The sequence below is a fragment of the Bos indicus x Bos taurus genome, chromosome 13 (genome assembly GCF_003369695.1).
Source record: "Bos indicus x Bos taurus breed Angus x Brahman F1 hybrid chromosome 13, Bos_hybrid_MaternalHap_v2.0, whole genome shotgun sequence".
Taxonomy (NCBI): domain Eukaryota; kingdom Metazoa; phylum Chordata; class Mammalia; order Artiodactyla; family Bovidae; genus Bos; species Bos indicus x Bos taurus.
This window is the reverse complement of record NC_040088.1, coordinates 43550310-43572126: the sequence shown is the minus strand read 5'-3', so window position 1 is coordinate 43572126 and position 21817 is coordinate 43550310. Positions and strand designations below refer to the sequence as shown.

Genomic DNA, 21817 nt, shown 5'->3' with positions numbered 1-21817 from the left:
GAGACCTAGAGGGAAGGAGCGCAGAGAAGTGCCCACTTAACGTGTGTGCTGAGTGGACTGCTCACCACCCCCCTGGGCGCTGGTCTCCGGGAAACCTGGGTGAATCCAACAGGTGCTACCTGGGGTCAGAAGGCAAGGCTTTCATTTCTGGTCCAGCTGCTTCTGACCTTCCTGACCATGAAGAAATTATCTACCATTTCCAACCTTGATTTTCTTCAGTCTGAAATACGGATAAATGCAAACCTGCCTCCTGCCCCTGGCAGAAATTGTTTTGAAGATTAATCTCTATGACGATACCCATAAGCGCACCTTGAGCCCTGGAAAGCCTGATGCGAATAAATATAAGGCAGCTTTGCTCTTGAAAGGAATCCTCCAGCATTCTCTCCTCTGTGATGCTGTGGCCTCTTGATTTGAGTAGTTACAAACATCTGAAAGTCATAAATCTATTGTTGACTGTGGGAATTAGATGACCTTTGCATCCCTGTCCACAGTTTGGGGTCTTACAGGGCAGTGGAGACCAAGGTCAGATGAGAAGATGCTAGAGCCAAACAACGTGGTTCACGTCCTACCTCCAGACTTCCTGGGTGTACTGTCTTGGGCAAATCACTTTGCCTCCATTTCACACAATAAAGTCAGGGTAGTAATAGTACTGCTTCAAGGACTTGGGGAGGGCCTCGCAGAACCCCTGAGTGTAGGCACTCAGCAAGTTTTCACTGTAGTGGTTAGGGTTCCATGCCATTTCTCAGAAGCCATCTGAAACTCAAACTTTGCTTGTGTGTGTGTGTGTGTGTGTGTGTGTGTGTGTGTGCGCGCGCGCGCGCGCGAGTGCGCATGCTTAGTTGCTCAGTCATGTCCGACTCTTTGCAACCCCACGGACTGTAGCCCACCAGGCTCCTCTGTTCATGGGGATTCTCCAGGCAAGTGTACTGGAGTGAGTTTCCATGCCCTCCTCCAGGGGATCTTCCCAACCCAGAGATTGAACCCAGGTCTCCCACATTACATGTGGATTCTTTACCATCTGAACCACGAGGGAAGCATACTGGAGTGGGTAGCCTATCCCTTCTCCAGGAGATCTTCCCAACTGTGACTTACACTAAATCCACCTGCTTCCTCCTAATTTGGAGTTTGATTTTGTTTTACTCTGAAAAGCAAATTTTTAAAAATTAATGTTCTGCCTTCACTGGCCGGCAGTTTGGGAAGTTCCTGTCAATAGCTGTTCCAATGCCCTCTTTCTCCTTTAAATGGTTGGTTCTCTTGAAAGGTTTTTGTAAAAAGAGTTGCTACAGTCAAAGAAAGCAGCGACAATTAGAAGACATGTGAAATAAGGTTCAATTGAATTACAATGAACTCTCACAGAATTGTGCTTTACTTTTTTTTTTTTTTCTTCTTTCTCCTTAGCTCTCATCTGAAGTTCAGTAATCTCACCTTGATTTCAACCTACGGACTCCCAGGAAAAAAACTTCTGGGCAATGAACAAAGGAAGTTTTTAGCAAATGAGTATGAATTTCATTTTTAAAAATTCATTTTATATGAGCGTAAAGATGATTTACAATGTTGCGTTAGTTTCAGGTGTACAGCACAGTGATTCATTTATACATATATCCATTCTTTTTTAGATTCTTTTCCCACAGTTACTACAGAATATTGAGTAGAGTCCCCTGTGTTGTACAGTAGGTCCTTGTTGATTATCTATTTTGTATATCGTAGTGTGTACCTGTTAATCCCAAACTCCCAGTTTATCCTTCCCCTGCTTTTTCATACTGAAGCCTAAATGCCCTCATTTATGTGCTGTCCTTTTTCTGCTAACAGTAGAAAAGGGAAGTGGTGGGCTTTTCTTGTGGGTTCAGATGCTCTTTAGGAGATGCAAACGCAAGTTCAGAGTGAATGGCAGGGTTGGGAGGGTCCTGGCCTGTTCCAGACATCTGGGACGAGTCTGCTGACCCAGATACCACCTATACTCAGGTTCTGAGTGACTCTCCAGGGCAGGGGAGCTTGGTGACCGTATTTGTATCAGAACAGACAACCCGCTGGAGGGAGCTAAAGGCTGGGTGCCTCCCTGGGGTGAGGGTCTCAGACCCACCCAGCCCTCTACCACTCGAGGTTGATGAAGCAAAGGTCTTTGGAACCGATCAAGGCAAGCGTCAATGTTTCTGTCCCTGCAGAATCAGTCTTTGACAACATCCTTTCTAGAAAATGCCATTTCATTATCACTCAGCTTCCACTCATTTTAATTTCCTGAGCAAAGCGTGGGTACAGGCATGATTAGGCTCCCTACCTCTAGAAACAATGTGCCTGTTTCTCCAGGAAGGAGGGAGGAAATTGTTCTCAATGGGAGTTGGGGCGGGGCGGGGGTGGATGTTAATTTTAGATCCGTGAAGATCATCTTTCCTCTGTTAAAAAGGCTGATTTTGCTGTCAAACAGTGACAAAAACAGCAGCCACCTTGCCAGCAGAACCAGGCTCATTTTGACCCAGTACTTTTAAAACCAGACTATAAACTTCAGAGTTTTGGTAAGGACATCATCAGAGCACCATCAGAAGGGTCTGGGTTTGGAGCCAAGTCGATGGGGTTCAGATTCTGCCCCCACCACAAAGGGGACTTCATCTGTGCTTTGAGGGATTTGACTGTGGATTGTGCTTGGCTAAACCAGGCTCACTGGAGTTTTGGGTTAAAATCAGTCTAACGCCAAATTCTGGCTGAGCGAGGACAGTCGATCCATGCACACCCCTTCCTCACTTTCTGTCTTTTCCAAATGACACAATTCCCAGGAAATACCGGTGTTCCCAATCATTGTCTCACGAGGAATGTAATTCAGTCTGCCTGTCCAAGGTTTTCTGTCAGTCTCCAGGCCAGGTGTGTTTCAGAAGAGAAGAGATAGATAGTGACACTCTGCCAGCCTGGTTCTGCAGGGACCTGCGTGTGGCTAGCACTCAGTCACCTGGTGCCTCAGCCCCTGTTCTTCCCCCCGCCCTCCCCCATCCATGCTATCGGCCCAGTCGCCAGAAAAAGGCTGCAAAAACATGAATCAGATCATGTCAGCTCTCAGCAGCCAGGAGCTGCTCTGTCCAGCGTGGCAACTGCATGCCGCATGTGGCTGCTTAAGTTTCAATTAATTACAGTTCAGGGGGATTAAAGTTCAGCCCTTCAATTACTTGAGCCACTTTTCAAGTGGCCGACTAGCCACGTGTAACTCGTAGCTCTCCTATCAGACAGGCCAGCTGCAGAAGGATTCTGTCATCACAGAAAGTTCCAGATGCTCCATCCAGTCTGAAGCCTGTCCTTTTCTGCTGACACCTCTAACCCCCTTTTTCACTACGTTTGCCCTTGTTCTCTCCACTGTAGCCTCACCAGTCTCCTTGATGATTCTTGAACACAAGAGGCAAGTCCCCACCTTGGAGGTCTTTGCTCCCTGGTGGCTCAAATGGTAAAGAATCTGCCTGCATTACAGGAGACCCAGGTTTGATCCCTAGATTGGGAGGAACCCCAGAGAAGGGCATGGCAACCCACTCCAGTATTCTTATCTGGAGAATTCTGTGGACAGAGGAGCCTGGTGGGCTACAGTCCATGGGGTTGCAGAGTTGGACACCACTGAGCAACTTATATTTTTCCACGAGACCCATTCTGACCACCCAATTGTCTGCAACCAATTCTCCAGGACACTCCAGTCCTCTTCCTCTGCTCTCTTCCTTATTACTGAAATCCTTGTAAATATACAATTTGCCTTTAAAATGGTTGATTCCGAATCCTTCAGCTATATTGCAAACTCTGCAAGGGCCAGAATTTTTTGCCTTTTTGTTCACTGATTGGTCCCAGTGTCTGGGACAATGTTCGACACTTAGCAGGTGCTCAGTAAATTATGTCAAATGGATAATGGTTACCTTCAAAAAGTACCTACCAAAGTCCCCTCCACCAGGGTGTAGATAGGGACTAGATAACATAGCCATATAAGATGCTTCTGGATGGGGACCAGCATGTCCTAACCCACAGAAGCTACAACACAGAAACATCAACAGGATGCTGCCTTTCAAATGGTCCTCAGATCACGATATAGGAAACTTTCTGATCATGGAGTTAAAAAATAGCAAGTGCGCTGACATCTGTAAATCTAATTATTCAAATTCCTCGTGCTAAATATTGGGTTGGCCAAGAAGTTCAATCGGGTTTTTCCATACTAGCTCCTGGAAAAACTTGAATGAACCTTTTGGCCAACCTAATACAAATTCTGAACTTTTCCATAACCAGTGTTTGGATTTATTATTGCCATTACTATTTTTTGAAGAGCCATGTTTTGTTCCCTTGCCCGTGTTCCCACACCGTCCAGCCTCTGGTGGAAGTGCTAATGACTTACCCGGGGATGCAACAGAAAGGAGGGCACTGGGAGGGAGGGGGAGCAGGCAGAGGGAGAAAGCTGCTAAATAGACGATCCGCTCTGAACCACTGAAGGGTAATTACGATGCTCCTTCTTCCGGGAGTGTCACAGTAAACCCTCCTGAAAGCCTCTGAGGTCCTTTCCGATCCTGTAGGGTTCCAATTCCTTGAAATGCAGGTCTTCACCACACTTACATTTATTAATATTCCCCTGGAGTTCACTCCTAATTTTGCACCTGGGACCTTAGGCTAAGACTTCCGATCTCTAGGTTTGAGGTCACTGCAACTTTAAGCCAGCTGGCCACTCTACATTTCTACTTTTTTTCCCCCTCCTCCTTATTACCTGTCTCCAGAATGTTCTACGAAGACAAATTTTCACATTATTTCTGTGTCAGGGTCAAGCTCATTTGAGAAACATGAAGTTTCATTGACCTCCCTTCTTTGGTTTCTTCTCTGTCTCCCAGAGAACCCTAGTGGAGATATTTCTCTGGTCTCCAAGCCTTGAGACAGTCCCTGCCATGTGAGAATCTTAATATTTGTTTACTCTGCTTAGGAAATAATTTTACAGGCAGAACACTTACAGGCTCCAGTATCTAGCTTCACCTACCTGATAGGTAAATTAAAGGAGATCCAGAATGGTTTATAATATCCAAAATGGATGGGCATCGCCTGCCCAGTGATGTCCTAAACTGAGAAATGTCATTCTGTGTGGTCACAGGCTGTAAAAGGAAGCATCCCACATTTTCCATGCTTCTTGAGGTTTCCTAAAGCCCCAGTGTTTCTGAGTGCCAGCCTGCTGGACAGAGCTTCAGATCTGAGCTCTGAGATATGAATTCTGAAATTATCAACACTGCAGACCGACTGTCATTACAAATAACATTCATCTTAGCCTTTCTCAAATTTCCCCTGAGAACTTGCATCTTTGAGCAGATCCTCATGTGACAAATCCCTGTGCGTTAAGGAAATTTAATTTTTTTCCCATCTTGGATGGCTGACAGTACCACTCTATTAGGAATGGATGATGTCCCAAGTAGGAACAGCCCTTCATGGGTCTCTTCGTGAATGTACGAAATCAATGAAACATCCTGTTTTCCTATAAAGCTACCAACATGGCTTTTTAAAAAAGAATTTCATCTCACTATCTGTTATTTTCCCGTGACAGGTCAGCCCCCTATTTTCTTTTCTTATTAAGAAGAAATTTTCTTGTTTTTTAAGTGTTGTTGCATGGAGAGATACAAAGCCCAGACTCGCTTCTCTTTCACAGGCCCCGTAACAGGGTCTAATGTGTATCCATTACCAGGGTTCTTTTTGTGTGGTGCGAGCAGACTCTACGCATGGATCAAAAAGAAAAAATGTTCTCCCATTACCACTTCAGAATCCTGTTTGCCTCTAAGCAGAGTAAACAGGGTTGTGTATCGTTAACATTATCTGGACTAATAACTCCTCACATATGCATCCCACTTGACCGGACAGCATCTCTTACATTCTCATGCCCATCCCTCACAACCCTTGAGGTGGGTGAGGAGAGGTCATCACCTCCTGCTCGGAGGTGGAGATGGTGAGGTTCTGAGAAGGGGTGCAGAGTCCCCAGGACCCAGTCTCCTTGGCAACAGAGCAGGGACACAGACCCTGGCTCGGGGAAGCCTGGGTTTAAACAAACTCTCAGCGTTCTGCTCTTCTGCACTCTCGGTCTTCAGAACAGGGTTATTAAAACGTCCTGTACCTGAGGGTCACACCATCCAGAAGATTCTGGAAACAGCCCTTACAGAAATCTAAATAAACCCAAAGCCACAGGAAATCTACTTTTCTCCCACTACAGTGTTGTGTTCATCCTCAAACAGAACCCAAAGAAGCAAACCCGTCCATCCTGGACCTGCTCTTATGGAAGCAGAGGTCCCTATAAATCACCTTAGTCATTAGGAGGGACTCCCCAAAGTCCCCAGGGATTGTACTGGATGCAAACATAATTCCCCAATTGACACCTTCTTTAAATAAAATGTGTTTTGTTGTTTGGGCATGAATCCATATGCTTATTCTGGATATGAGTCATTTATCAAAAAGCCTTCGCAGACTTGTGGGGCCTTGACCTCTGCCTTTGGGGATCCTCAGGTGTCACTTTCTTCATCCTCATTCACTCCGAGTCTGTGGTCAATATGACAAGATGACAGTTGTCAATGTGACAGTTCAACAGCTAAAGTAAATTTACACCAGCCATGCATTGGAAGGAAGAGTATTAGAAATGATTACACACACACACACAGGTGTGCGTGCACCCTCCCTGGCGTGGACCGGCCTACCCCAAGCAAAACAATTTAGCTTTAATAGGAAGATGTCAATTGGCAACTAAATGTTCCACAAGGACAAATCTCCTAGCCTGCCCAGATCCTGGTAAGTTCTCAGCAAGAGCACGGGCTTGGCCCACCAGGGGCCCTGAACCAGCTCACCAGATGTCTAATTAATGCCTGCTGTCAGCTGCTCAAATGTCACTGATGGAGCCTCTCTCTCCGCAGCCACTGCTATAATGACAGAGATCATGAATTGATGTCGCTGTGCTCCTGGGTCAACGTGGTGGTTGCTAAGATGACCGCCATAGACCGAGCAGCCAAGCAGGTCGTCGTTTCGAGAGAGAAAGTTGTGCTCTATGACCACCTCATCCTCTGCACCGGACGGCAGTACCAGGGAAGCTCTTGAGGGCTGAGGGAAGTGGGGCGGGGGGATGGGTCACGGGGTGGCTGGGCCCACATCCCAGGGCCAAGAGTGTGCCTCCCATCTGCACGCGTGACCAGAACTGAGTCCTCCTGGAAACCCCATTCAAGAAAGCATTCTTCCCAAGGGTGAAAACCACAGCAAACTGGAGAAATGCCATCCTTGAAGCTGTGGTCCCAAAGTCAAACACTTGCCACTCACCAGAGCAGAATCCAGAAGCAGCCTGTCATGCATCTACAGGAAATTAACTTTGCCTCAACAGCCTACGGTTTCCCTGATGGCTCAGATGGTAAAGAATCCACCTGCAATGCGGGAGACGTGGGTCCAATCCCTGGGTCCAGAAGATTCCCTGGAGGAGGGAATGTCAACCCACTCCAGTATCCTTGCCTGGAAAATCTCATGGACAGAGGAGCCGGGTGGGCTGCAGTCATGGGGTTGCAAAGAGTCAGACACGACTGAGCAACTAACATTTTCAAGAGCTTAACATTTGGTGATGGTGCCAGGCTTGCAAGAAAGTATTTCAGACATGCACACCTTCTGTCACCCTTGTGCTATTGTGTGTCTTGGTTACAAAGCTCTAGGGAGTGTGGCTGGTGGCTTTCCTGGTGACCATGCTCTCCATCTGGGTTTAATTCTCAAACCCCACTCGAGGAAAATGCTCCAGGATGTGACTGAAGCTGAGTTTGAACGTTCTCACTGCAATGCAGCAGCATTTTGTGCAGAAATAGGTCATCTCTTTGATGGAAAGAGATTTAGATGATGGAGTCTTTTTGTTACATTTCCCCCGAGGAACTGGATAGGCTCCAAGTTGGGTTTATATGGAGTTATCCACCCCCTCCACCATGTCCCACGCAAACACTGGTCATATTTTCCTGGTCCTGTCCCAGGCTACCATGGGGATTCATTCATGCTTGAGCTGGTGGTCATGGTGAGGACAGACAGCCCGGCAATGCTGAGCATCACTTACTTCGATCACTGAGCCGCAGTTACCGGTTGAGTACACCTGGGGCACTTTTGAAATAAACCCTGGCTGGGCCCTGCTCCCAGGGGCTTTGTTTTAATTATTCTGGGGTGAGTGGGACCCAGTCATCAGTATTTTTTTTTTTTTTTGAAGCTCCCAGTTGATTCTTTTTTTAAAAAATTAATAAACTTAATTGGAGGATAATTACTTTACAACATGTGATGGTTTTTGCCATACATCAACATGAGTCAGCCACAGGTATACGTGTATCCCCCCACCCTGAAGCCCCCTCCCACCTCCCTCCCCACCCTCTGGGTTGTCCCAGAGCACCGGCTTTGGGTGCCCTGCTTCATGCATTGAACTTACACTGATTTAAGGCTAGGTTGGAGAACTATGGACTCGAACATTCTAGAACCTCATCTTACTCTAGAGCAGCACTTCTCCAGCTGTCATATGCACAAAAATCCCCTGTGCATCTCGTTAAAATGCAGATGCCAGCAGGTGGTGGGGTGGGGACGGGTGTGGCTGAGAAACCTCAGTTCTGACTTGTTTCCAGGTGAGGCCAAGGCCATCAAGGGAACCCCTGATGGTCCAGCTTGGATCAACCTCTGAGTGATATCTTTTCTTCCTACCTCCTCCTCCCCTTCTGCTTCTCCTTCTTCTTTTAAAGAAATCCAGTTCTCAAAGTGTAGAAAAGGATTTTTTTTTTCTGGATTTTTATTTATAAAAATAAATGAGGTCCTTAAATATTCCTCTTTTTTGAACATGAAATCAGAAGAAAACACCAAGCACTCCTCTGTCCCCCGCCTCACCTCAGAGCTCCAGCTGCTCCCTGTGACCGTGGACTTGGGAAAATGTGAGAGGAGGCCCGGCCAGCTGTCCAGAGTCTGGGGCGCCTGTCCATGTGTGCCCAGCTGCCCCATGGCTTTCGTCTGTGGCACATTAAGCTCTTGCCCTTTTTACACCGGGCAACATGAAATGAAGAAGTGATCAAGAGTGTTCCAAATTAATTTTTCCAGAAGGACATGAAAATTAAAGGTACATAAGCTGATATTTTTTAAAGGCAGCTGAATTCATTGGGCACTTCCAGCTCTTATTTCTCTCCCTATTTACTTCTCTTCCAATCTCTCATGGTTTTGTCCCAATGCTGTGATTTAAAAAAAAATACTAACAAACTGGTGAAAGTAAGCAAAAAGACTATATGTTATATCTGTTATAAAATATAATTGCAAACCTTAACCTCTAATCTGACTTGTAAATGGCATGGATCAGTCTAAAATATCGTGCAATATTTTTGATATCCAGATCCACCACACTTTTTTTCTTTTAATGAGAAAATCCATGCTCAGGCTACACTGTGCTGCAGTGTTTCACATGAGGAGGGCTAGTCTCTACTTTCAAGCCCTGTCTCCAGGGTCAACCATTCCAAGGCATTTCCATTATTCAGTCTTCATGGGTTGCTCCCCAGAACTCGCAAAAATGTGTTTGTAGTTTTCCCCTTGATTGGTCGACTTCTGATATGAGCTATGGCCTTTCTATTTTGGAAGATGAAGATTTTTCTGGTTCACATTCAGCCCCCTCTAACCCCTCCCCCAAAGCCCATGTATGGATTGGTTATTTTGATTGCTGAGCGCACACTGGTGCTGAAAAAACTGTGTGCAAGAGCTTACAACTGGGGTCCCCGGGCCCCCTCCACGGCTCTTGGCACATCATGCAGACCAAGAGAGGCCTGCCCCCGCGCCGGGCTGTGGGTCGTCTCAAAAAGAGGAAGGACAAAAGTGTCAGCCTGAAGTCAGATGAGTCAGCGTGGCCATGGGAAAACCGTGGCTGGGACTCCCCACGAGGCAGTACTCTGGGGAAGCCAGGAGGTGGGGCAAAGATGGGCAGCCAGAGGGTAAGAGCGAAAAAATAGATACAAGGGGCAACAGCAAAAGGTGTCAGGCAAATTCATACAGCTGTTAGGAGCAGTCACATCCAGCAAAGCAGAACTAACTGGAGAAATGCAAGAATCCCCGTTTCACAGATGAGGCAACTGAGGTGCCGTGAGGCTGAGGCCCAAGGTCAGACAAGACAGATTGTCCACAGTCACAGCAGGGTGGCAGATTAGGGGCTAAGGTTAGAGCCCAGGTAGTCTGGCTCCAGTTCTTTGTCCTTGCCTCTCTCTCTCCTCTCTCCCTCTTTCCGTGTCTCCTTCCCCTTCCTTCCTCCTTCCCCTTTCCTTCCTGCTCTCTCCCAAAGCTGTGGTGCAGAGGTTACCCTTGATGGCTTTTAAAAGTTTTCACAACACACAAATTCTGGAACTTAATATTTATAGCTGCTACTGCTGCTAAGTCACTTCAGTCGTGTCCGACTCTGTGCGACCCCATGGACGGCAGCCCACCAGGCTCCCCATCCCTGGGATTCTCCAGGCAAGAACACTGGAGTGGGTTGCCATTTCCTTCTCCAGTGCATGAGAGTGAAAAGTGAAAGTGAAGTCGCTCAGTCGTGTCCAACCCTCAGCGACACCATGGACTGCAGCCTTCCAGGCTCCTCTGTCCATGGGATTTTCCAGGCAAGAGTACTGGAGTGGGGTGTCATTGCCTTCTCCAATATTTATAGCTAGAGTCAGATAAATAGGTTGTTGTTGTTGTTGTTTAAAGTTTTTTTCTTTCATTAAAAATATCTGGAGAAAAGCAACTCAGTTCTGATAAAGTGGCTTCCAGGTGTCATCAGGAACCCAGACCCTCTGTCTTTTGTTATTCTGCCTTTAGAATGTTTTTCTATCCTCAGCATCTTGTTGTGGCTGCTGTGGTTCCGGCCATTTCATGTGCAAGAGGCAGGAAGAAGGAAGGACTAGGGCAAAATGACTTTTCCCACTGCCCTCTTCCCTCCTGCTTCTACCCCATCCCTCATCAAGGATGCCTGCTTATCTCTCTTGACTTCTTAGGTCATAAGTGGGGAAATGTTCCAACTGGGCATATGTCCCAGGAATCCATTCCTAAGAAAGAAAGGGAGATAGAATAATGGGTAGGCCAGCAGCATCCCCTGCTGCCATGTTAATTAACTTGCTGGGATCAGGATGGCCAACAGGCTCCCACCAGCAAGTGATGCTCAGTCCCGAATCACTGGAGTGGTTGGGAAGTCCCCTGCTTCTCTCCAGTCACAGTTCAGTGCCAGGTTAGTGGTGGCAGAGAACCTCTGCTTTGGGGAGCTGGTACGGATGGGCTTCTACATTGAATGGCCTCCTATTGAACTTTACTCCCTCCTTTCACTGACGACATCATATGATTTTCCCCCATATATCCTTTCTGATGTATCGAGTTCTGCTAAACTCTGTGTGGGCAACTTAACTAGTTTGGGAACTTAAAAATTCCAAGCTTAAAAAACTTAGCTTGAGTTTTGCCTGTTTTGTGACATGCCACTGTGCAAATATGAAAATACGTTATCCCTTTAATTTCTAATTCTTTATAGTTTAGAAATGTGCAAAAACAACTCCACCTGCTTCGTGCACAGAAGAATTATACGAATCTTTAGGCAACAGTTACATCACAGGATTGCAGCAAACTGATTTTCATTTTTGACCTTATTCCTTTTTCCCCTCTTTTCTGTGTGTTTTTTTTTTTTTTCTCTTTCATCTGAGCACACACTATCTGGAATGATAAGTTCTTTTATAAATTGAACAGCTCTCAGTTTGCGCTTCAGCTTTGCCTTTTTCTGCCAAGGATTTTTCCTGATTTGTTAAAGCATGATTTACTAAACTGATATGCTACCCCAATTTCATTTTATCTTAACTATCAATACAATCCTTGTTGTAGTTCTGATAAAGTTTAAAACCTCTAAGGCACAGTATTCCACACTGTGCACTTTAAGTCACTCACCAAAGCCCCCGGTGGATTGCTTTATACCGGCCTCGAGTGTGATTAATACCAGAATTTTACCGTCATATTGCTAAATAAATTATATTGCTAATAAGAGATTGCCACCACAAGTTTAGTTGTGATGCATGCTGCTAAGTCGCTTCAGTCGTGTCCGACTCTGTGTGACCCATAGACGGCAGCCCAACAGGCTCCGCCGTCCCTGGGATTCTCCAGGCAAGAACACTGGAGTGGGTTGCCATTTCCATACGCACATGCTAAATTGCCTCAGTCGTGTCTGATTCTTTGCGGCACTGTGGACTGCAGCCCGCCAGACTCCTCTGTCGGTGGGGATTCTCCACGCAAGAATACCGGAGTGGGTTGCCATGCCCTTCTCCAGAGGATCTTCCCAACCCAGGGATCAAACCCACATCTCTTACATCTTCACTGGCAGGTAGGTTCTTTACCACTAGCATTGCCTGGGAAGCCCTTTAGTTGTGATAAATGACCATAGTTTCTGGCCAGCCTCCTCACAGAGAAAAGACATCCAGGTTTAAAAATTGATTCTGTTTTTTTGTTCTTTAGTCCCACTTGAAATTGAATTACATACATCACAGTCGTGTAGTCAGACTTTACTATTTCTCTTGAGGAAGGATGTACCAGCAAGTTCTCCAGATGTCATCTGGGGTTTAGTGAAGCCCCACATGCTCAGGCAACCATCCGGCATTCACATCCCCCTCATGGCCAGGGGTTGCCGGTGGTCCTCAGGGGAGGAAGAGACTCTTTGAAGCCCATGTTGGTCTCTGCAGCCAGTGAACACTTTGCCCTCTGTAGCCGTAGGAGTCTGGTCTCATACCCTTAGGCCTCAGGCCACAAGCGCGCAGGACGCTGGCTTCTCTGATAAAAGCCAGGCTGCCTGGGTGTTTCTCCATGGGTTCCAGCCTCATCATCTCCCATAATCTCCACCTGGCCGCCAAATGCTACCCAGCAGGGCAGCGAGGGGGCCACCAGGCACACTCATCTCACTCTGCCCTTTAACTTGGCTTCCATGACAGCGCCTGTCTGATTTTCATTTGAACCAAAATAATGAACAAATCAAGAGTCCACATAAAAAAAAGACCCAAGTATCTGGCATTTCTTGAGAGATGATATCTGGCCAACCAGAACCCCAAGACTACCCTGGCAATGACTGGATGGAGCTGAGTCAAGGTTGAACACTGTGGCTGGGGTCCGGGCCATCCAGCTCATCACAGCATCCTGGACAATGAGGACCAGAGCCAGCCAGCATCCGTGATCATGTGGTGCTGTTCCTTTCCCTATGGCAGAGGAAAGCACCCGTCTTCACTTGTGTCTGTGTCAAAAGTCAGGGAACAGGAATTATACTGGAAGGGCTCTGCACTGAGTGGGAGAGAGAGAGGGGGCAAGGCTGGGGAGGAATACTTCTTTGAAAAAGTGAGAGAGAAGCCAATAATTTTCACAAGTAAGTGGTAGCCCACTTCCCTCATTTAGCGCCTCAACCCTCTGTGCACTTGACTTTCAATCCCTGATACAGTTGCTTCTATGCAGGTTTTTGTTTGTTTGTTTTTTGTTTTTTTTACCAAAAATGGCCACATCAAATGCAGTTCTACAGACTCTTCCATGGCCCCGTCCCGCCTATGGGAGCAGGTGGATCCTGGTTTCCCTTCCCTTGACCCTGGCCAGACCTTCATGATGAGCCATGATTTGTTCATGATGAGCTCCGTGACTGAACCTGGCAGGAGAGCCCCTGCTGGACTCCTCAGGACCAGGTTAAAGAAGACTGTGAGCCCTCTGGACTGCTGACCTCTCCCAGGACGTGTGCCCTGGAACCCAGCCACCCAGTCGTGAGGGACCTCAAGCCACACGGTGTTCATGTGGCATCACGTCCCCTGCCCCAGCTGGGACCAACCTCTAGACACAGGCTGATAATGATTTGTCATCTGTTTAAACACCCACCCTATCTTCTTGGGGAAAGAAAAAGGCTTGAATTCATCTCCAGGTGATTCCAGCCCCTGGCCGTCAAGTCTGTACCCTCAGCATTCAGGTCTTCCCAGCTGAGCTCTCCGAAAAGACCTACTGTCCCCCACCTTGGCCCTGTCTGCATGGCTGACCTCCAGAACCTGGGAGCCTCCTAACGGTTTCTCATGACCAAGCTTCGGAATAATTTGTTATGCAGCATCAAGATGACCAGGGCAGTTCCTTTTGAGAATTAGCTCCAAGTGGCCACTTCACCCATCTGGTTTTTGTTTTGTTTTGTTGTTTTTTAAATTACAACCTGATTCTATCTGGAGATGGAAAAAGGCACACCTGTACTGGGCATTGCTTTCTTTATGTGAGTCAATGAATTAATTACTGTTTGAACGCTTCACCTGTTACCACCGAAATAAGCATCTTTCTGTAATGCACCTCAGGTCCCATGCCCGACGGAGGTGGATATTAGCCTCCATCCGACCAACAGAGAGGTTTCAAACAGCTGCCTGCGGCGGTACAGCGGCCCAATTCCCTGCAATCATTTCACCCTCAACGATGAGGAGGATTGCCTGAGGGCCCTGGCCTGGATCAAGAACAACTCCATCACGGCCGAAGGTAAGGATGCTGGTTCCCGTGCATCTTTTCAGAACAGCGTTTTCTTTCCATAATGAGTCTTATTCTTCATCTAGTTCCAGTGTATAATTAGTGCCTAATTAATTCCAACCAAATCATTCATCTGTCATGCTTTGTTTTCCAGATTAATTTACAACTTGTTGTCATTTTTGGATACCCAGCATGTTTGCCGGGGGAAAGAAAAGGGCTGGAGATAGTTTAATTATCTATAATTATTTTATTACACGAAATGAATATCCGAAGAGCAAAGCATGGCTAAAATCATTAACTAATTAAAGAATAATTTAATAAGCAAACATGTTTAGCAATTATATGGAAAATATGTCTCCTTTTGTGAGGCTGAAAAGACCTCGGAAGAAAAAGAAAGGTCTGAGTCGTAAGGGCTCTTTTCTTTCGCCACCCATTGTTCTCCATCGTGGTTGCCCGCACAGTCGTTCCCACAGACGCTCACAGTCGAGTCGCCTGCCACTTTTTGCATCCAAAAGAGAGGGGAAAGCATTTGTACAAATGCCTCTGCCACTCAGAAGCGTCGTCTTAAGTGTCTTCCTCTCTCCCACTTGGGTTCATGGAAATTGTTCGACTAATAGAATAACCAGAACGGGGCCTCGCTGCCGGTTTGTCTTGAAACCCAGGAGTCCACTTTTAGAGGTGACTTTCTGCAGCCTCCTCATTTTACTGAAAGCACAGAGAGGATCAGGGCCTTGGTCAGGTTATAAACTACCTGCAATGGGCTGGTCTTCTAATCCAGCCTTCAACTCAGTCCAGGGATAGGAGGATCACTAAGTGACAGGAGTATGGGGAATCAGTATATATCCAATCAAATATATTAATCTATGTAATGTATTTATTTAAATATAATTTCATCATGTTAGTATTATAATTAATGTTAGTTATTATGACTAATTAGAACCCACCTGCCAGTGCAGGAGATGTAAGTGATGCCGGTTTGATCCCTGGGTCGGTAAGATCCCCTGGAGGAGGGCATGGCAACCCACTCCAGTATTCTTGCCTGGAAAATCCCATGGGCAGAGGAGCCTGATGGGCTACAGTCCATGGGGGTCACAAAGAGTCAGACACGACTGAACACCTTAGCACAGCACATTGTAATTAATGTTAGTTGTTATAATCAATGTTAGTTATTATAATTAATATATTAAATTATATACTTTCTTCTAATTTTTAGTGGAACTTTTTGGTTAACTCTCAAGTTCCTACACTTATTTCATTACAAATAAAGAAATAGATATCAAAGGACATTCAATACATTACTGAATTCAATTTTTTAATACTTATAGGTTATTTGAATCAAAATTTATACGTGAGATTGGCCTGTTTTCTCTTTTATGCTCGACTTGTCAAGTTTTGGAATTGAGGGTATGCCAGTCTCACAAAATGTTTTGGGGAAGCTTTCCACATTTTTCTGGGGTCAGAAATACTTTGCATATAAAAATTAGACAGGAATAACCCATAAAACCAACTGGGGGTCTGGAACCTTTGGGCAGGTGTGGGAGATACATATATATACACACATATGCTGCTAAGTCGCTTCAGTCATGTCTGACTCTGTGCGACCCCATAGACGGCAGCCCACCAGGCTTCCCCTGTCCCTGGGATTCTCCAGGCAAGAACACTGGAGTGGGTTGCCATTTCCTTCTCCAGTGCATGAAAGTGAAAAGTGAAAGTGAAGTCGCTCAGTCATATCCGACTCTTAGCAACCCCATGGACTGCAGCCCACCAGGCTCCTCCGTTCATGGGATTTTCCAGGCAAGAGTACTGGAGTGGGGTGCCATCACCTTCTCCAACACACATATATGTAATTACATATATATAGCTGTATACTGGGAACCCAGATTAAAACTTGATGAAGTATTTTAATATTTGCATTAACACTTGGTATTATTTTCAGTTTGGATCTGTATGTATTTAAACCTGTTTCAATATTTTAGTTGTTCTTTAATCACTGCCCTATGACCTAAGTACACTTAGGGAATCAGTGACTTTTACCATAAAGGGCCAGACAGTAAAAATTTTAGACTTTGCAGGGCATATGGTCTCTGTTCGAACTACCCAACTCTGCTGCTGTAGCGAGATAGCAGCCACTGACAATGTGTCAGTGAATGAGCATGACTGTTTTGGAACACTGTTTATTGGAACACAGTCATGTTCCAATAAAACTTTATTTACAAAAATAGGTGAATCAGAGTTTTCAGAACCCTTCCTTTATCCATACGATCTGTGACATCGTTGTCTTTGTTGTTTAGTCGCTCAGTCACATTCAACTCTTTGCGACAACATGGACTATAGCCTGCCAGGCTCCTCTGTCCATGGGAATTCTCTAGGCAAGAATACTGGAGTGGGTAGCCATTCCCTTCTCTGGGGATCTTCCGACCCAGGGATCAACCCAGGTTTCCTGCACTGCAGTCAGATTCTTCAACAGTTGAGCCACCAGGGACCCATTTCATCAAGTCCAGACCTCAAAATGTAACTTAAACTTGCTGAAAACACAAAAACCAGTGGTTCAATACAAAATATGATTATGTCTTAGGAATGTGCTCAGTCCTATTACAATGTAATATTTTAATCAACTGTTGGCTGTTTTGAGAGTTAGGATTCAGGAATCTTTTGACCAAGAAAAGGGCCTTTGCATGTGGCAATGCAAGTTATTTTTGTTTTTTTTAGTTTCTTTCTACTCTGTAGACCTATTAAGCCTTCTTTTTGGCCATATTGCCCTGTCAGTGACCACCAGTTGAACAGGAATGGTGATTGTGGACTTTCTTGTCTCATTCCTATTTTAGGTGGAAAAGTTTCCACATCACTTTCACCTATAAGTATGCCTTTTAGATGTTTCTAGTTTTTAGTTCAGTTTAGTCGCTCAGTTGTGTCCAACTCTTTGCCACCCTATGAATCACAGCACGCCAGGCCTCCCTGTCCATCACCAATTCCTGGAGTTCACTCAGACTCACGTCCATCGAGTCAGTGATGACATCCAGCCATCTCATCCTCTGTCGTCCCCTTCTCCTCCTGCCCCCAATCCCTCCCAGCATCAGAGTCTTTTCCAATGAGTCAACTCTTCGCATGAGGTGGCCAAAGTACTGGAGTTTCAGCTTTAGCATCATTCCTTCCAAAGAAATCCCAGGGCTGATCTCCTTCAGAATGGACTGGTTGGATCTCCTTGCAGTCCAACAAATAAATGCTGAATTTTATTAAATGCTTTTTTCTGCATTTATTGAGGTGATAAATAATTTTTTCTCCTTTCTCCGTTAATTTGCTGAGTTACCTTAATTGATTTTTTTTCCACTTAAAAGTATCTTTTTTTAAATTTTATTTTATTTTTAAACTTTACATAATTGTATTAGCTTTGCCAAATATCAAAATGAATCCATCACAGGTATACATGTGCTCCCCATCCTGAACCCTCCTCCCTCCTCCCTCCCCATACCATCCCTCTGGGTCGTCCCAGTGCACTAGCCCCAAGCATCCAGTATCGTGCATTGAACCTGGACTGGCATCTCGTTTCATACATGATATTTTACATGTTTCAATGCCATTCTCCCAAATCTTCCCACCCTCTCCCTCTCCCACAGAGTCCATAACTTAATTGATTTTTGAATGCTGAACTAACTTTGCATCTTGGAATAATTCTTACTGGGTCGAGATGAAAATTCATATATCCTTATTCCTGGAATCAGAATGCTAACATATTTAGAAGAATTTCTATGCCTGTGTTCATGAGGGGTACTGGTGTACAATATTCTATAATGCAAGTTCTTAACTCTGAATGCTTATGGCAGAGTACTTAGAAATTCCAAAGCAAAAAGTTCTTAGCTTTCAAATGGGGGAGGAGCATCCATGCTATCGCATTGCCTTAACTAGTGGTCAAAGATGGTGACATTCTGGTACCCACTTAGAGGGAAATAAATGGGTTTGCAAGATTTAAGAATGTCTCCTATTAGCCATTGCATAAAACCCATTCATACCTGTTTTTGTCTACGAATGAACAGGTTAGGAAGTTGGTAGACATTAGGTTCCTATCTTAAAAGTAGGCTGCTTTCCAGGTCCATTGCTTAACAATACTCCTGGGGCATCTCCCAAGTGGGTCGTCTAAACAGTCAGAGGCCCGGCCCAGGCTCTGGAAGGCATCTGAGAAACCGATCCAGCCAAGTTCATTCAACTTACGCTAGTGACCCTTTTCAGAGGACTCTAAGAGAAGTTGGGAAGAAAAACGTTAACCCCCTGCCTTGAGGAAGCTCTTTCTCTTTGTTGTTTTTCCATAATTAGAGCCCTATTCAGATGAATTCAATTAGTCCCATTCCAGATATCTTCCTCACATGGGCTGCTGTGAGGAGCAAACGAGATTAATAAGCTATTTCACGTCCAACTCAGGGTCATGTCTCTTACATGGTGAGAGTTCAGTCATATAACCACCACTACTGCTGTGCGATGGGGTTGTTGCCGTGCACGAGGGTTCCCCGGCTGTACATCTCAGCCCCTGCCGTCCTACCGATAGTGCAGTCTAGCACGGTCTCTACACAAAAGATAGGGATCCGTGTACACCAGGCAACTGTCTGGTTGTAGAGGGGCACCATGGCCTTCATGGGAGCCCAGGAGAATGTGAAGTTTGGAGACAGCTTCCCCAAGGAGGGAGGATTTGGCTCAGCCTTAAAGGAGGGCAGGATAAGCAAAGGAAGAGAGAGGTTGGGGACGTCTGACTTGTATCCAAAACCCATGGCCCAACAACTGGGGTCGGGCAGACTCTGTGAAGGGCAGCAATGAGATGGGCAAGTGGAGGGGTGAGGGGGGAACTTAAGTGTCCAGCTCGGTCCAGGTTGAACTGGTTGCTTTTTAGAGGTTGGGGTCCCAAGGGTGATGCTGTGCATGCAACAGCACTGCAGAACCCTCATCTCTGGTGTTCACGGCAGGGTGAATTGGGGTTGGAGGTGGGGGCCACCATGCTGGCGGGGAAGGGCTGGAAGCAGCCACCTTTGATCCATTTGGTGGTCCTGTTGGCACAAGACCGCATCTAGCTTATTTCCACATGAGTAATGGGCTGATGGCATTTGAAGCGGGAAACTAGAAGTTGGCACTCCATGAAATGGAGGAGCAGAGTTTTGTTCCCGCATCCATTACCGTCACTCCGCCTGTCAGCTCTTGGTCCCTAATTACGCCAGAAAGAATGTGGACGTTTTTCATCAGAGTTAGCTTTTGCTCCCTCGTGCTAATTCTCCTTTTTCTCGGTAATTCAGGGTGGGGTTGGAGGGAGGCGGGCACCGAGGATAGGGCGCTTCGGCCAAGACCGTGAGAAAAAAATCTCCTGTGTTTCATGGGTGGGGATTGAGTCAAATGTCCACCCAAGAATCATAGCCTGAATCCTGGGACAGTCCAGGACCAACTTGAAGCCCAGGGACTCAAGAAGAGGGGCTTGTTCTGAGGATGGTGGAGAGATTGTTCTAGAAGGACAGATGGATTCTAGGTAGCAGAAACAATGAATTTTTTTTTTTTAACTAAGAGGAAGTTAACTTTCCTCTGAATTTCTGCTCTTTGGAAATGCACAAACATCTCCCCTAAAGTATCACCAGTCTCCCCCCTCCAACCCCCGTTCTGTTTTATCATACCTCCCTCGGCTTCCAAAGGAGAAACAGTTGTTCTGTGATGGAATGAGTCCAGTCTGAAGGAAATTGTTTTGGGGGCTCTGGAGTTGGATGGGTTTATAGATGTAAATTATCCTAAACTATTAGAACTGCTCCAGCATCCTGGCGAAGAGCTGACATCACTGGCTTTCAACAGCAAACAAAACCTGGAGGGTTTAGCTGGCGGGGCGGGGGTTCAGATAGAACCCAGCAACCTAATACATTATAACAGTTTATGGCATTAATTGAAACTAATTGAAATTCAACTGCTATTACCTCTGTACTTTCCATGAAAATGAAAAGTAGGATGAAAGTAAAGTACAAAAAAATCCACCGCCTTAATGGCCCGAAATGGATCAATTATTTTCATCTTTAGCTAAATACAGTTTACTGCCTTATTAAAAGCATGTTTGTAAGAAAAGTATAACATTAAAATTCCAGTGCATGAATCACCGAACAAAGCCCTTGTTATGCTATATCTAATATATTCTTCCTTTTTCATTTGGCAGAGCAACATGGGACAGGTCAGGCTTGGGTCATGGAAATCTTATGCTTTAACTTATGAAAAATAAAAAGCGTATTCTCTGGTCTATTCACAGATATAAAATGTTTTTTTAAGTGAGTGTTTTTTTCATAATTTATAAATATTCTTTGATATCTATGAAAATTCTTTCATTATCTAGTTATTTCCAGAAGTTAATTATACAGATAAAATGCCAGTTAGAGGGTTTTTTTTAGGAATGTGTTATATCAGTTCAGTTCAGTAGCTCAGTCATGTCTGACTCTTTGTGACCCCATGGACTGTAGCATGCCAGGTTTCCCTGTCCATCACCAACTCCAGGAGCTTGCTCAAACTCATATCCATCGAGTTAATGATGCCATCCAACCATCTCATCTTCTGTCGTCTCCTTCTCCTCCCATCTTCAGTCTTTCCTAGCATCAAGGTCTTTTCCAATGAGTCAGTTCTTCACATCAGGTGGCCAAAGTATTGGAATTTCAGCTTCAGCATCAGTCCTTCCAGTGAATATTCAGGACTGATTTCTTTCAGGATGGACTGATTTGATCTCCTTGCAGTCCAAGGGACCCTCAAGAGTCTTCTCCAACACGACAGTAGTCAAATATATATATATATATATATATTTAAAATATAGGTATTTAGAACAAGTTTTTTTTTCTAATTTTATTTTATTTTTAAACTTTACATAATTGTATTAGTTTTGCCAAATATCAAAATGAATCCGCCACAGGTATACATGTGTTCCCCATCCCGAACCCTCCTCCCTCCTCCCTCCCCATACCATCCCTCTGGGCCGTCCCAGTGCACCAGCCCCAAGCATCCAGCATCGTGCATCGAATCTGGACTGGCAACTCGTTTCCTACATGATATTTTACATGTTTCAATGCCACTCTCCCAAATCTTCCCACCCTCTCCCTCTCCCACAGAGTCCATAAGACTGTTCTATACATCAGTGTCTCTTTTGCTGTCTCGTACACCGGGTTATTGTTACCATCTTTCTAAATTCCATATATATGCGTTAGTATACTGTATTTATGTTTTTCCTTCTGGCTTACTTCACTCTGTATAATAGGCTCCAGTTTCATCCACCTCATTAGAACTGATTCAAATGTTATATCCATCTGCAAATACAGTGTAGTGGTATGAGCATGCATGCGTGCTAATTTGCTTCAGTTGTGGCTGA

At 45.4% G+C, this 21817-nt stretch overlaps 1 protein-coding gene across 6 annotated transcripts in view; it reads left to right on the top strand.

The window, feature by feature from the left end:
* CFAP61 (cilia and flagella associated protein 61) overlaps nucleotides 1-21817 on the top strand; it is a 249888-nt gene that overhangs the window by 163587 nt on the left and 64484 nt on the right. For 5 of the 6 annotated variants that reach the window (XM_027559592.1, XM_027559595.1, XM_027559596.1 and 2 more), the window contains 3 exons: nucleotides 1399-1497; nucleotides 6879-7047; nucleotides 14298-14472. In XM_027559592.1, coding sequence (XP_027415393.1) covers nucleotides 1399-1497; nucleotides 6879-7047; nucleotides 14298-14472 — 443 coding nt within the window. The remainder of the gene's footprint in view (nucleotides 1-1398; nucleotides 1498-6878; nucleotides 7048-14297; nucleotides 14473-21817) is intronic. The other variant, XM_027559593.1, reaches the window with a different exon arrangement.